General features: G+C 40.9%; 1 protein-coding gene across 3 annotated transcripts in view; it reads left to right on the forward strand.

The window, feature by feature from the left end:
* The first annotated feature begins 1,187 nt into the window (after positions 1–1,187).
* Positions 1,188–14,110, forward strand: part of rnf220b (ring finger protein 220b) — a 33,490-nt gene continuing 20,567 nt past the window's right edge. For all 3 annotated transcript variants that reach the window (XM_044129425.1, XM_044129426.1, XM_044129427.1), the window contains exons 1-2: positions 1,188–1,472; positions 2,524–3,123. In XM_044129425.1, coding sequence (XP_043985360.1) covers positions 2,544–3,123 — 580 coding nt within the window. In that variant the 5' untranslated portion in view covers positions 1,188–1,472; positions 2,524–2,543. The remainder of the gene's footprint in view (positions 1,473–2,523; positions 3,124–14,110) is intronic.

The raw sequence follows: 14,110 nt of genomic DNA on the forward strand, positions 1-14,110 counted from the left end.
TGTAGCTAATAAAACGCTTCTCACCATTTTATGTGTTCAAACATAAAAAGGCATATCAGAATTGGTTTAATTAGATAAAAGCCACCAGAAGTGCTTATACCTGTAAATGGTATTATGTAACTATTTGGGCTGATTGTTCATGTTTTATTAGTAATAATCTGTTTATTCCAGTCTGTGCTGGCTGTTTTCACAAAGCAGTTTCATGTGGTGTGCCAATAAAAACTTTTCCTGAAATTTATTTAGTGCTTTTGGCTTCTGGTTAGTTTTTTTTTTTTTTTTTTTTTTTTTTTTTCATTTTTAACCCACATATTGCCATTTTATCCCTTCCTAAATCAACTTAGTAACCCTCAACAAACCCTTTTGTTTTTTTCTTTGTAATTAAGTGTTTTTATTAACTATGGAGATAAACAATCGTACCAACAATTTAATTTTATATTATTTTTTTGAAATATTTTAATTGCTAAATCCCAGGTGACTCTAACGGATATTTACTAAAGTCACACACACATTTACATACAGAAAAATGTGCGTTTAATACAGAATGTAGAAAAAAATAAATAAATCTTTGTTTAACACAGTGGATACAAAGCTATCCCTGATGGATGTGAATTGACACACAGTTGGTAAAAAAAAACAAAAAAAAAAAAAACATCCTCTGCTGGACAATGTCATTCAAACCCAAAAAAGTACCAAACAACCCAAGCACCTAAAAAAGTTTGACGCCCCAAATATGCTGTGGAGAAGACTAATGTTACTATTGGTGGGACAGCAGACTGAATACAAGAAAATACAAATAAGCTTGTAGCCTCATGTGATGCCAGCAGAAGCAAGCTTTTCATGATTAAATGACTATTTGCAACAAAAATCATAAAACAAATGACAAATTGCATTTTTAATTGAACCTGAAAGGTTTTACAGTAGGATGTGACAGGCAACTTTAAAGTTTCTCCTGCCAAAGATGTGTTTACATTTAGACTGTTAGGGTGTTTCAGCTTTAGTGAGGCCAAAAGATTGCATGTGTCCATAAGCAGTCATGCAGGTCTCAGAGGAGGGTGGAGGAGAAGGGGGAGACGCGTGGGGGCTACAGAGAAAGAGGGCAGGGTAAAAGAAGAGGGGGGTGATTGTCACACGGAACGCAAAGACCAAGAGAGACAGAGAGCGACCCGCAGCCAGTCCACTCAGCGCTGCCTTCATCCCGCACAGACACACGCAGCAGCTGCACGGCTCTGAGCCGCGCACATCTCAGCTCTCCACGGAGAAAAACACGCAAACATCTGGAGGAGTACAGAGAAAGCCCACTCTGCATTGCCACGCTGTTCTTTTTTCTGTTTCTTTTATATGTATATTTTTTGTAGTGCTTGTGGAGAAAGTGCCGCGTCTCTGAACAACAACATAAAAAAAAAAAAAGTTGAAAGCACTCAGAGGGGAAGAAGTGAAGCCGAACCAAGCCGCGCTTTGGGAACTTCATCACGGTAAGTGCCGACGCATGATGGGTCGTGATCACACAACTGATTACGGCTTCATTTGCTTTAATTGCTTTAATTGGTGATTTGATTGTCATGTTTTCTGTTCTGGCGGCTGGTTTCCGAGTCAAGCAGTGCGCTGTCGCTGCTGAAGGAAACTTTTTTTTTGTTGTTTTGGAAGATATTAATGAAAAAAGGAGAAATTACTGGAGAAAGAAGGACCTCTGTAATTATTTTAGCCCTTTTATTTGTAAAGAGACATTACAAATGTAGCACATTTGTACAAAATATGAGCAGTGTTTTGTGAAAAAAATTATGCTGTTTGAGAAACTTTTATTCTCCCAGGAACAAAAGACAAAACCGTCTAACTCAAGTAAAGAAAAGCATAAATGTATTTTTTAATTGCATTTAATTCACAAATTAGTGGCTTTTAAGTCGTTCGTGATTTTTAAGCCCTCACGTATATATTATAACCTTATACAACGTTATGTTTTTCTAATGTAAGCAGCTCACAGTTACTTGATTTGAAACAAATACCTTTTGGAAAACATTTTACTATCAGACTTATAATTTCTTAAAACGTCCTGACTCGATTAAAATGTAAACATTTTACTAAAAACATAGATAACACATTTCAGAAATTACTTTATCCTCTAGATCAGATCTCACTTTTCGGTTAACATCTGCAGGCTCTCTGTGTGTGCTTTATTGGCAATTTATTTGGTCGTAATTATTTACAGACTTTGCAGGCGTTGTCCAGTACACTTTTTTTTTTTTTTTTTTTGGTTGGAATTAAATTTAAAAGCTGTGATTATAAATAAAACACCTCTAAAGCTGTAGTGAAGCAGTTTCACATAAAACTGAATTAATCAAACTGTTTGGTTGCAGACCAAAATAAACTAAGGAAAGGGTTTATTAAAAAAAACTAATTAGTTTGTTGAAATGTTGTGTTTTTGTTGTTGTGGATTAAATTATGTTCCCAGATGAACTGAAAGATTATTTACAACCTCTTGGGTGAGTCATCGTCTGACAACCTGCCTTCTCCCACTCTTTGCCTCAGAACCACCAGCAGGGAGGTGAATGGATCTCCACCGCCCCTTCAAGATGGACAGCCCCTCCTATCTGCCGACTCCCCTGGCCTCCCCGGCCCTCATGGTCCTGGCCTCCACAGCAGAAGCTGGCAGAGACGCCTCCGTCCCCTGCCAGGCACCCCGGCCTTTTGGGGTCCCGGTCTCTGTGGAAAAGGACCTCCACCTCCCCTTTCCTTCACCCTCCTACACCTTCACCTCCATGTACCAGCGTCAGGCTCCCATGTCGGGCACCTTCCCGTCCCGGGACTTCCCAACGTCTCTGCTCCACCTGCACCCTCAGTTCACCCCTCCAAACCTGGACTGCTCTACCTTGGGCATGCTCAACCACAGCGGGCTGGGGGCTTTCCGGCCTTTCGCTTCCCCACAAGAAGAGAGGGAATCTGGGGGCTACCAGTCGGCCTTCACCCCCGCCAAGAGGCTGAAGGGCTGTTTCCCGGAAGTGGAGGGGAAGGAGTTTGACTTTGGGCCCCTGAAAGCTGGGGAGGAGGCAGGGAGGAAGTTGTTCTCCATGTCCGGCCTGCTGTCTGACGGCGAGGCTTCATCCAGCCCGGAGGAGCGCAAAGAGCACAGTGAGTAGACACACTCAACTTAGAGGAAGAAAGACATCTGATACATGCTTTATCTGTGCAACTCAGACACTGACACTCAACTCATGTCTTTACCACTGAGAATAGAGCTGGTTATGATCCTAACCATCATGCTCCCCATGACCTGACATGAACACATCCTCCACAGCTGCATCCGAGAGAATATTGTCTAATTAGGCAGCTGTTTACTTCGGCCCGTCTCTGGCCGACTTCGACACAAATAGATTGAACAGTGACACTCATTCAGTTTAGTGATCATTAGCCACATATGACCATTAGGTCTATTGGAAGTCTGGCTTTTCTGCACAAATATACGGTAGTACATGCAGGGCTGACACAGGAGGAGTGAGAGCGGGAGCGAGTGACACCCTGTCAGAGATAACGAGGTGGCAGAGACAGAGAGGAAGGGATGGAGGAGGAGAGAGAGAAACAGAGAGATAGAGACGCACGATGTGCTTCAGCCCGAGCTTCCCTACCAACGACAACCCTCAACTCAATACGGTCGCCCACACCAGCCGTCTGATTTGTTGACAAATGAGTGGGAGAGGTGTCAGTCAGCCTGGCGCACCGGGGAGAGACGCTCCTCATTACTCCCGGGGATAATTGCCCAACGACGCGGGGGCACAACTCTCGCCTCAGAGGGATGACGGGAAGGGAGTGAGTCAGTGGAGGCGATGCTAGGCATGATGGGAAATCAAACCTCCTTCAGCGGCGGCCGCCGAAGGGAGCGCCTGACAGATGAAAGGGACCAGACGGAGCTGAGAGAGAGGGAGAGAGAGCACCCCAAAAGGCTCGGGAGATCAGAGGGGGACACCATCGAAAATAATGACAATAAGAAGAAGTGAGGAGAGGGGAAAAGGGGATTGGGGGAGGGGGGTTGGGGTTGCGTTTGCGCTCTCACACACTCCACCTAAAGAAAACTTTCATCCCACACATAAAGGCTGGTAGCAGGGATGACTTGTCTTAAGAAAAGTTTGGATTGTGTGCGTGTCACTTTGCATATGTGCATGTCTTTGTTGAAAGTTGCTGATTTTTGTCGCCGGCTGGTGGTTGAGTGACGGGGGCCGGGGAGGCGGAGTGGCAGCGGGGAATCTCAATATGGAATTTTAATAAGGCCAGGAAAAGAAAAGATGCCAGCCAGCCAGCCGAGCCGGCACGCTGGTGTGAGAGGTGTGTCTGATAGAAAAAAAAAAAGAGTTTGCTACACTGCATGCATGCCCAACCACCTGATTTCGGGAGCCTCATTTGGGGGGAATGTTGACAAGGACAAAAGTCAGGGTGAAGGAGAACAAGGAGCATTGCTCCTACAAATATATGAAAAAAAAAATCAGGAGTAAAAAAAGAGGATTCGTGCACATTGGAAGCTGCTTTTCCAGCTTTATCCAATTAGATTGGAGCTCAGGCAAACTAAGAGCTTTAATGCAATTGAGCTCCCCACACTTTTCTAAGGCTGACATACACTTGTTCCTCTTGACTGGGCAACAGACAGTCACTTCAGGAGCAAAAGTCTTAAGTGTTAAGCTTGAAATCTTCTTTGAGTGCAAGAGTTTTGCCCCCTCAGACACAGCAGCAACAATAGGTCTTCAAATTCAAACTGAACCACAAACTTAATCCAAAAGAAACATTTAACTCATATAAACTTTACTTAATCTGTGAAATTGTTGTTGGTGTGAAGTTTTTGCATTTTGTTAGAGAATGCACCGATCAGGCTATGGCTGGTTGAGACCAATTTCAGTTTTTTACTAACAATACTAATTTTGAGTGATCATGATTTTTTTTCTCCTTTTTTTAATTTAAGTACCGTACCCAGATTGGACTTTAAACCACAATAATTTACAAGACCTCTTGCTAAACATTCATGTCTTCATTTTCTACTGAATGGATGTTTTGATAACACCGTGTTTTATGTTTCTAAAGAAAAATAACAAACAATATCACTCTTAAGTAGTTTTAAATTATCGGATTGGTAAATAATAAATAATCAATATGCAACTATTTAAAATTATAATGTCAAAAACTCAAACCAGATCTTTCACCTCAGGCACATTAAGCTCAACAGCACAATGTTATTTAAAGTTATTTAACTATAAGTCTATAATATTTAGCATTCTTAAAGGAAACGTGTTTGGGCAAGAAACCAACACTGGTTCCTCAGAAACTTATACTGAATCATTACAAAATTATCCATATCTATGTATCAAAATGGGTTCTTTCTAAATTTATTTTTTATTATTTCCTTTATTTATTTAAACAAGTAAACCCCCACTGAGATCTAGATCTCAATTTCAAGAGGGACCTTGGCAAACCTGGGCATGTGAAAAAATGTTAAAATCTGATTTTTGAGTATTTAATTGGCCAAATGAACAAGTAAAAATTAACCAATTCTGTGGTAGATTGATGGGTGTATCTCTATTTTTTTTGTGTGAGGAATATGTAAAATAAAGCTGTAAATTAATGTTAGCTCAGGCATAGGGTTGAGATTTTAGAGTTCATCAGTATTTCCAGTGGATGAAACTATATCAAATAATAATTTTGCAGTCAGCTCTCTTTAATTAACCAGTTGTCCTTCTGCAGCTGGTCCAGAATGCTGCTGCTGGCATTCTCACTAAAACCATGAAAATATAGCTCATTATTCCAGGTCTACAGTCCTTAAACAATAGCTCTGAGATTAGACTTTAAAACATTTTAGTTTGTTTATAAATCTCTGAATGATCACATTACAGACCTGTCGTTGTTCCAGACCTCACAGGTCTCCTCGTTCTGGTCTGCTCTGCATCCCCAGAACCAGAACCAAACACGGAGAAGCAAAGTTCAGTTTTTATGCTCCCTAAATTCCATAAAACTGCCAAACAGCTGAAACACTGAGTTCCTTTAAAGAAAGGCTAAAATCCCATTCATTTAGAGTGGCATTTGAACAAAAACAGCTGGAACATTGATTGATACATCTGATGCGTGTTTGATGATGATTCTTTTTATGATGGCATTTGACAAAATATGTTTGTTGCCTGTTGTTCATGGTTGGTTGCTGTGTTGTTTTGATCATATGAAGCTCTTTGAACTGCCTTGTCTCTGAAATGTGCTATAGAAATAAACTTGCCTTGATCTGACTTGTCTACATTCAGAGATCAGACTTTGTTTCATAATTTTATTCTGTTTCCAGTTTATGAAGAAACATGGATTTTTTTTCCAGTTCTCAGCAGTGTGTAGATATTTGACCATGTTTAGTATTTTCTCCCACACTTCCCTGTCAGTCTAGACAACAAGCAGGTACATGACACTTCCTCCCGCCCACCTTGTGTGCCATCGCCACTGGCTGTCTCTTCCTGTCCATTTGGGGTCTTTCTTCTGTCGACATTCCCCATCCCTGACTCCCCTGTCCTCTGTTTTTATCAGGGAAGGGTCTGGGATGCTCAGTGTGCTCTGACAGCTGTTCAAACAGCCATGCTCACTTTCAAAGGGCAGATGTCTCCACTGGAGCGAATCATGCTTATTTTCCTCGGGGAGATGCTTTTTCCGCCGCAGGCCTGAGCTGGAATGAAAACGTTCCTTTTAACAGAAACACGAGTTAGGAAGCTCGGGGAGCCGAGTGGCAAAAAAGACGCCACGGCCACAGACTGTTCCAATGAGTGTGTGGGTGTGTGCGTGGGTGCGTGTGTGTGTGTGTGTCAGCAACTCACAGCGGAGGCAAAGCTAAGTGTGATCTACGATAACTGGACCCAGATGTGCGAGAGCCACTTTTTGTTGTAAAATAGAACCTAAACGTCCAGCCGGTAGAAGCGGCTAACAAATACAAGATTTACAAGCACTGCTTTCACACAGACCAGCATTGCACAGATACGAGTGGACATTGTTAGCATAAATAAGCACATACTTAATGAAACTACAAAACGTGGAAGGAAATTCTTTACTTTACACATCACAGCCTTCTGCACATTTGAAGAAATTTACTTTCCTACTCAACCCAATTAAGAAAAACAAACACTTTTATTAGACTATTGCAGCTATTAAATGCTATGACCACTGGAGAACAGAACAGAATAACAAGACCTTGTTTCACAGTCAGTTGAGTTTTGTTTGTGTTCTTATCTTGCATGTGGTTTAACAGACCAGCTGAAGGACACATGGATTTTTTTTTTTTTTTTTTTTTTTGCTGCCATATGCATAATTATTTCTCCTGTGTGTTGCTTCTATAAATCTGAAAAACAACGTTGTAATACAATTATTATGATTATGACTTTGTATTTACCTGTCAGTCAGAGTTGCTGCAGCTGAGAGCTTTCCTGAGGGTGAGAAATCTCTGAGACACACACCTGGTTTTCACCTTACTGAAAGTAAAATCCTGCAGGAAGTTCATAGCAGGGAAACAATTAGGCATGACTGCTCAGTGTGCAAGTGTTCTCCATGGTCAGTTATTCATGGGTAGCTGGTGAAGGAGTACAGCTTCTCTCCAGAATCAATATTGCATGTATTCATGTTAGACTAGCCTCATGGATTATCTCCACTGTGAGGTTTGATGGGTGAGATCTGGCTATAAGCACAGCTTACCTCTGTTATTTAATATCTTAATTTAAATGTATTGCAAAATGTTGCTGCATACAAAATTATTATTATAGAAAATAGTGTTGCTTTGAAATACTGTTAATTACACACAAAGCCTTGCAAAAATATTTATCTCGAACTTTTTCCACATTTTGTGACTTGATAAACACAGACCTCTATTCACTTCATGATTGGCACAATAGTCCATAACTGTGAACTATTTTCAAAGATAATTTGAAAGTATGGCACACACATGAATTCAGCTCCTTTTAATCTGAGGTAAAATTTAGTGCAGCAATTGATTTCAGAAGTTGCCTAATTAGTAAATTGTATCCACCTTTGTGCAATTTAATGCCTTTGTTAATGCTTCTGTTTCTTGTCTGCACAAATCTGGCCCAATTGGAAAAGGCGGAAATTTGGGTCTCTAGACGTACATGTGATATATCCCTTTTTGTACGGGATTATATCCCATACCTCAAAGATTTGCAGCTGTATTTGTAGAAAACGAGGTTAAGTAGAAATGCCCACTGTGTTTTTCTCTCATATACAATTCCAGTAAAACTTGTCCCACTAGAGTTTGTCATATGACAAAATGTGGAAATGCTCTGGTGGTGTTTGTGCGTCTGCAAGGCTATTTTTGCAAATCTTATTGTAGCAGAAGTATTCTGTAGGAATCCCCTCACGCACAGTCTGCACCTTGTGTGCTGATTTGTTAACAGGGCGCTGCGTTCTGTGTCAGGCTGCTGTTGACTGCTGGTATTGACCAGGGCTTCCTGTTGAAAGACACAGTGTTTACATCCCCCTAGCAGACCATGAGAGATCAATAGCAACCACTCAATGCTCATGCATACACATATAGTATCTGCAGCTTGCTATTATTATCACTGTGCGTGCTCTTAGCAGGTCGACTCACATATGCTCTCCATGCATCTGTGTATTACAGTCACCATTAACATATGCAAGTGTCAGGCTATTTAATTGTCCTTTTACCTTAGGGATTCCAACTAATTCAGTTTGCACTTTCATGGAAAATGTTGGCAGGTTAAATAGTAATAAAAAAAAATTAAAAATACACCAGAATGTAATGAAGATATGCTTTTTTTTACTGGACAGATGTTTCTGCAGCTTGTAAATGTTTCTGCAGCTCTTTCTCTGACCACACTGATCGTGTCCGTCTCGATTGTAGGCACTCGGGGAGGAAAGCATCGCGGTTGTAATGATGGTTGTTTTTGATCTGTGAGCATGCCGTGGTTGACTGTTCCCCCTCCTGTTGTGACGGTAGTTTGTTCTTCTAATGTTCTCCCAAGTAAAAGAGGCTTTTATCCTGGCAGGAGGGGAAAGCCCTCTCAGCTTTTTGCCTCCTTCCCTGTGTCTTCTTAGGATGGAAAAAAGGGAAAACACAGGATTTTCTTCTGGTACTTGGATTTATAGGTTTATTGTATGCTCTGTTTGTGTGTGTTTCTCCTATTCATTTAAAAAAGCAGGCTCACACTGCTTGTCGATGAAAGACTGTTTTTTTATAATTCTTTTTTTGAACTTGCATCAGAGAAAATGTGCATATTTAGCAAACTGAGAGGTCAACTGTTTGTGATCAGCACCTGTTAGATGGTTGATGCATTGTTCTGACTATACAACTAATTTTAAAAATGCTGCCTGGGCCTCCGTCTTCACATGTGCAGAGATATTTGGAGCTCAAGCATGAACAGGAAGATGGGGAAAAAGGAAGAGAAAGAGGGGTGTAATGAGTGCAGAGCCCTGGGGTTGTTAAAACAACAGCCTTGATTCATCGGAGGCCATCTTTCCTTCTATCTTTCTTTCCTTCTTTCCATTTGCTTCCCTCTGCATTTCTCTCTGTGCACCTGATCGACCTGCATCATCGCTGTCTCTGATCTCACATCAAAGGCATCGTGTCTGTGTGCATAGGAAAAAAGCTCAAGCTAAAGGCGGTATTTCTGTAGATTTCATCCCATTTTTTTTTTTTTTTTTAGAAGTAACACACACACACACATACGCACACGCACACATCCTCCGCCTTGTCCCCGGAGCCTAACAAATCAGTCAGGCAGATAGAGAGGGCAGGAAGGCCACATTCTGGGGTTAAACACATGCCGCTGAGGAACAGCGCCGACAGACAGCGAGACCACACCAATTCTGCATGCTTGGGTGGAAACCAGAGACCTACATATCTAATATATGGCACAGAGTAGGAGTGCGATGTTTTGTATATGCCTACTGTCAAACGTAGACCTCATTACAGGATGTCAGTTGTGCTTGTTGTGGATCTTCCTGCTGTGGTGGAGCTTAACAAAAGCCAAAGCACTGAGCGCATGCCAGGCGCCAGGATACACGACTTTCTAACATCATTTGGTGGCTTGATGAGCAGGACTGACAGCCCTTGTTGATTGTCAAATGTGCCATTTTTTCCTTTTCTTTTTTTCAAAGTGATTTGAGTTAGAGAAAGACATCTTGAGGGAGTAGCAGAATGGATTTGTTACAAACAGGCAAAAGTTTACACTATTGTGAGCAGACATATATAACTGTCATTTTAAACCCTGACACTGATACAGAGAAATGTGCTTTTCCTCTGGATGAAATGCAACAGTATGGATTGGAGAGCTTGTTAGCAGGATGTAGAATAAAGGTTTTGTCATTTATGCTCTCCATCACTATTGCATATCTGTCTTGAGTTTCAATAACCATGGAAGCTACTCTGCTTCAAGTAAATAACACTCCAGAAGTGCTTTTGATGCATTTGACACAGTAACGTACGCAATTTGTTCACTTGCTGAATCAGTGTGTCATGGATTACTTTAGAAATGTCAGAAAATTGAGTCCAAAATCAAGACTGAAGACTTTAATGACTGAAATAAACTTCCTTACACAAGATGCATGACGATGGACTCATCTCAGTAAGCTGAATGCTTGAAGTAGCTGCCATGGCATGTGACTGATTAACATATTTAATACACTTTTGAACCCTTCTGGCACCGGCGGACTCTAACGTGCTTCAGACTTTAATCTGAAGACAATTAAGTGAAACCCGCAAAGCAGTACACTGAAAATGTTACACCCATCTTCTCAATAGACATACACTATAAACAAAATGGTGGCTCATCATTAGAGACGTCCACTTAAATGGAAAGCATATTCTTAAATATATTAACATATCTATAACCGCTTTCATCTAAAAACTTATCTATATGAATAAGCTGTCAACAAATTCTGCAACATAACATTAAAATGATTCAACACACGAACTTGTTCATGTTACAGTTCAGATATGTTAGTGAGTACAGCATCTGGATTTCTAGCAGTGCCATCCCAAAGACCCACTGATCAATTGAGTCGCTTCAAGTGGAGCTCAAATGTATTGGTGTGCTTTGATTACCTTTTGGGCACCTCTGCCTTATAGGTCAAAGTTTACCTGGCTTGACCCTCTCACCCTGACATGTCAGGGTGTAAACACTCCCCCAATTCTCTTCAGAGAATAGCACTGGGCCTGAGCCATAAATCACAGCTCTGATAATTGGTAGGAAAACAGCAGTCCAGCACTATATAACCTTTTACGCGTCGTCTCAACTCTTTATTATTGTGCTAATGAGTGGCGGTGGATCATGGTCACAGGCGCAATGTGAGAGGATGGTGGAAGGGGTTCAGAACTGTAAAAATCAAGCTACCTGCTACCAATACATCTGGACAGTTGCAAAGCAGATGCTGACGTAGAAACCACACATGTTGGAAGTTTGGTGCAGAGGACTGTGAAGACAGGAAGGGCAGTGATGCTGAAGTATATATGCGTGTATGGAAGCATTCCCTCACACAACCTTGCATATGCAAACAGTCAAGCACAAACATAGTGAGTAGCTGGCTCAGCAGTGTCCATTACAGGCTGCCATTAGTATGGAGATTGTGCTAATTGTCCCCCATAGACCACACAGGCAGTGCTTGACGGGCCGACTGTAGCTCTATGGGCCTGAAAGACAGAAGAGACTCTTTAAACATCCCATTGTCTTGGTTGTGACCCTTACTAGTGCAATTACTAATCAATCACTAAATAATTAGGATGCTTGATGTGGATTCTTTCACTAAAGATTGTGTTATTTTAGCCTATTGCCCTACTACATTCATGTTCAGAAAGTTTTCACCTTGTCTGCAATTAACAGTTCAGAGAAAACACATTTCAGTAGTGTTTGTTGAAAAAAATGACATTTGTTTGGACTCTCATAAAGACTTTCTCTGTTCTTCAGGATCAACTCTAAATGTGAAGTGCTTTTCTTCACACACACACACACACCCACACGCACACCCCCACACACACACACACACACTGTCTTGGTTTTCATACCTTGTGTTCTGCTGATGTCTGGATGCATTCTGCTCTGGGTGGGCCGGTTTATGCCCCCGCAGGCTTGGAGAGCACCCAGTTTCTTTAGTAGCAGCTCAAAAGCTCCTGATCAGTCAAGTAGAGGAGATTGAACTGTGAGCAGCGCCTCTGTGACCCCGCTGAGTGAGAACACAGGGAGGAAGATCTACACCCGCTGGCGCTGCCACTGGACTCTTTGTTCTCCTGTGTTTGCTGACAGGAGGGGGGATCAGAAGGGTGCATCGAGAGGGGACTCGCAGCGCACTGTGCTCACCACGGCTACAGCGCTGTGTGCAAGTGATATATTTGGGCACACACTCAGAAGTTTGCAGTCGTGTTTCTGCCCCATGTAGGAGGCACAAGATTGGAAGCAACATGATTTGTAGTTTGCAGTTTTCAAGTCTAATTTGTCTTCTTCTGAATGGTGTCGGTGTGTGTGATGGTGGGATGCATCACTCAGCACACAGGGATGTTGTGGCCTTTAGCCACAGAAGACAACATGAATAAAACTATATTTACTGCTCACTTTTGTTCTTAGCAGGCTGTAAATACTGCTGTGCAATAAATTTCAATAGCACAACAGCATGTCAGATTCCTAACGGAGAGGTGAAAAGCATCTGGTTATGCAGATTAGACAGTGTTTTATAAATATATGTACATCCAGGTCCACTTTGTTTAAAAAGGGCACTGTAATTTATCTTATTTAGTTTCTCTGCTCTTTGTTTTTTTTTGGGGGCCGGGGTGATGTTGATGATAATGCAACATTTTGACTTTAACATTTTATTCTTTTTTATTTTATTATAAAAGTTGGAGTTAGGAACAAACTGTGGGTCACAAGACGAGTTTGAGGTCTTGAATTTACCTCCAAAATGTATTTTATTGTGTATTTTATCAAAATTGTTACCCTAATTTCAAAACAGTGGACATAAATGGATAAAACACTAAATTGACACATTTTATACTTGATTTAATTCATCATAATTTTTATTATTATTTAAATTACTGTGTCTTCTCTTCAGATTATCATAGATCAGGTTTCTAAGCTAAATCAGGTTTTTAACCTGACCCTAGTTTAGTTGTTAAACACCATTGAAACTCGTTGAAACTAATTAAAATTTTTTACAAACAGAATGAAATTTTCTAAGATCGCAAACTGTGATTGAGAAATCTGTATTTATCATTCGGTTTTCCAGCAAATATCTGAGAACTCTAAGTGACAGATTTTGAAGTAAAATCTAGATATCACTAAAATAAAAGTGAAATTTAAATTTACCATTTAATCATTGGACTATTTGACCATACATGTAGATGATAAAACCCCAGATTGGTAGATTTTTTAATTTACTTGAGTGTCCAAAATGTTTGAAAATCTTGGAATTTTGAACTGGAATTAGTGACACAAATGAAAACATTACAAGCAGGAGTGCAAGAAATTTGCAGGCGTATTAAACAGTAATCTGTAAAGATTTTATATACACTGCATTAAGATATCATCCAAGGTGCTTATCTTGATGTCCTTGCTTCTTTTGATTGCTCACGGTTGTGTGTGTGTGTGCATTAGTTTCGTTTAAGATAAGCTGTTCAATCATTGTATCCTCTCATCGTTTGAAGATAAAATCCATCGTCATCTGACCACTATTTCTTGTTTATCCAGGCAGACACAATACCATTCTTTAGGAAGTGTGACTAACCCAAACACAGGTGTATCAAGCTGCACCAGGTGCTTGCGGTTCACCAAAACCAGCAGCAGTCAACAGAGCCTTTCTGACAGTATCAGATGTTATCTTGAAGATTATCTGTAATAATGGGACGGATGAGGAGAGGTGATGTCTGAATCCCCAAACGACTTCTCACTGAGGGTCTACTCACATGTTACCACCAAGGTCCCATGTGGGGCCCCTTCTTATTACAAATCAAGCAGATTGTGTTAGATATGCTTTGAAGTCATGCTGGCTCTTAGTCTCTCCCTGATCCTTAATGGTTGAGCTTTCTGCTGCTCACCTTCACAGCACACAGTGCATGAGGGACAGGTGTGTGAGAGGAAAGCAGATTGGTGTATTTTCTCTG

This window comes from Gambusia affinis, linkage group LG10 (assembly GCF_019740435.1).
Source record: "Gambusia affinis linkage group LG10, SWU_Gaff_1.0, whole genome shotgun sequence".
NCBI classification, from domain to species: Eukaryota; Metazoa; Chordata; class Actinopteri; order Cyprinodontiformes; family Poeciliidae; genus Gambusia; species Gambusia affinis.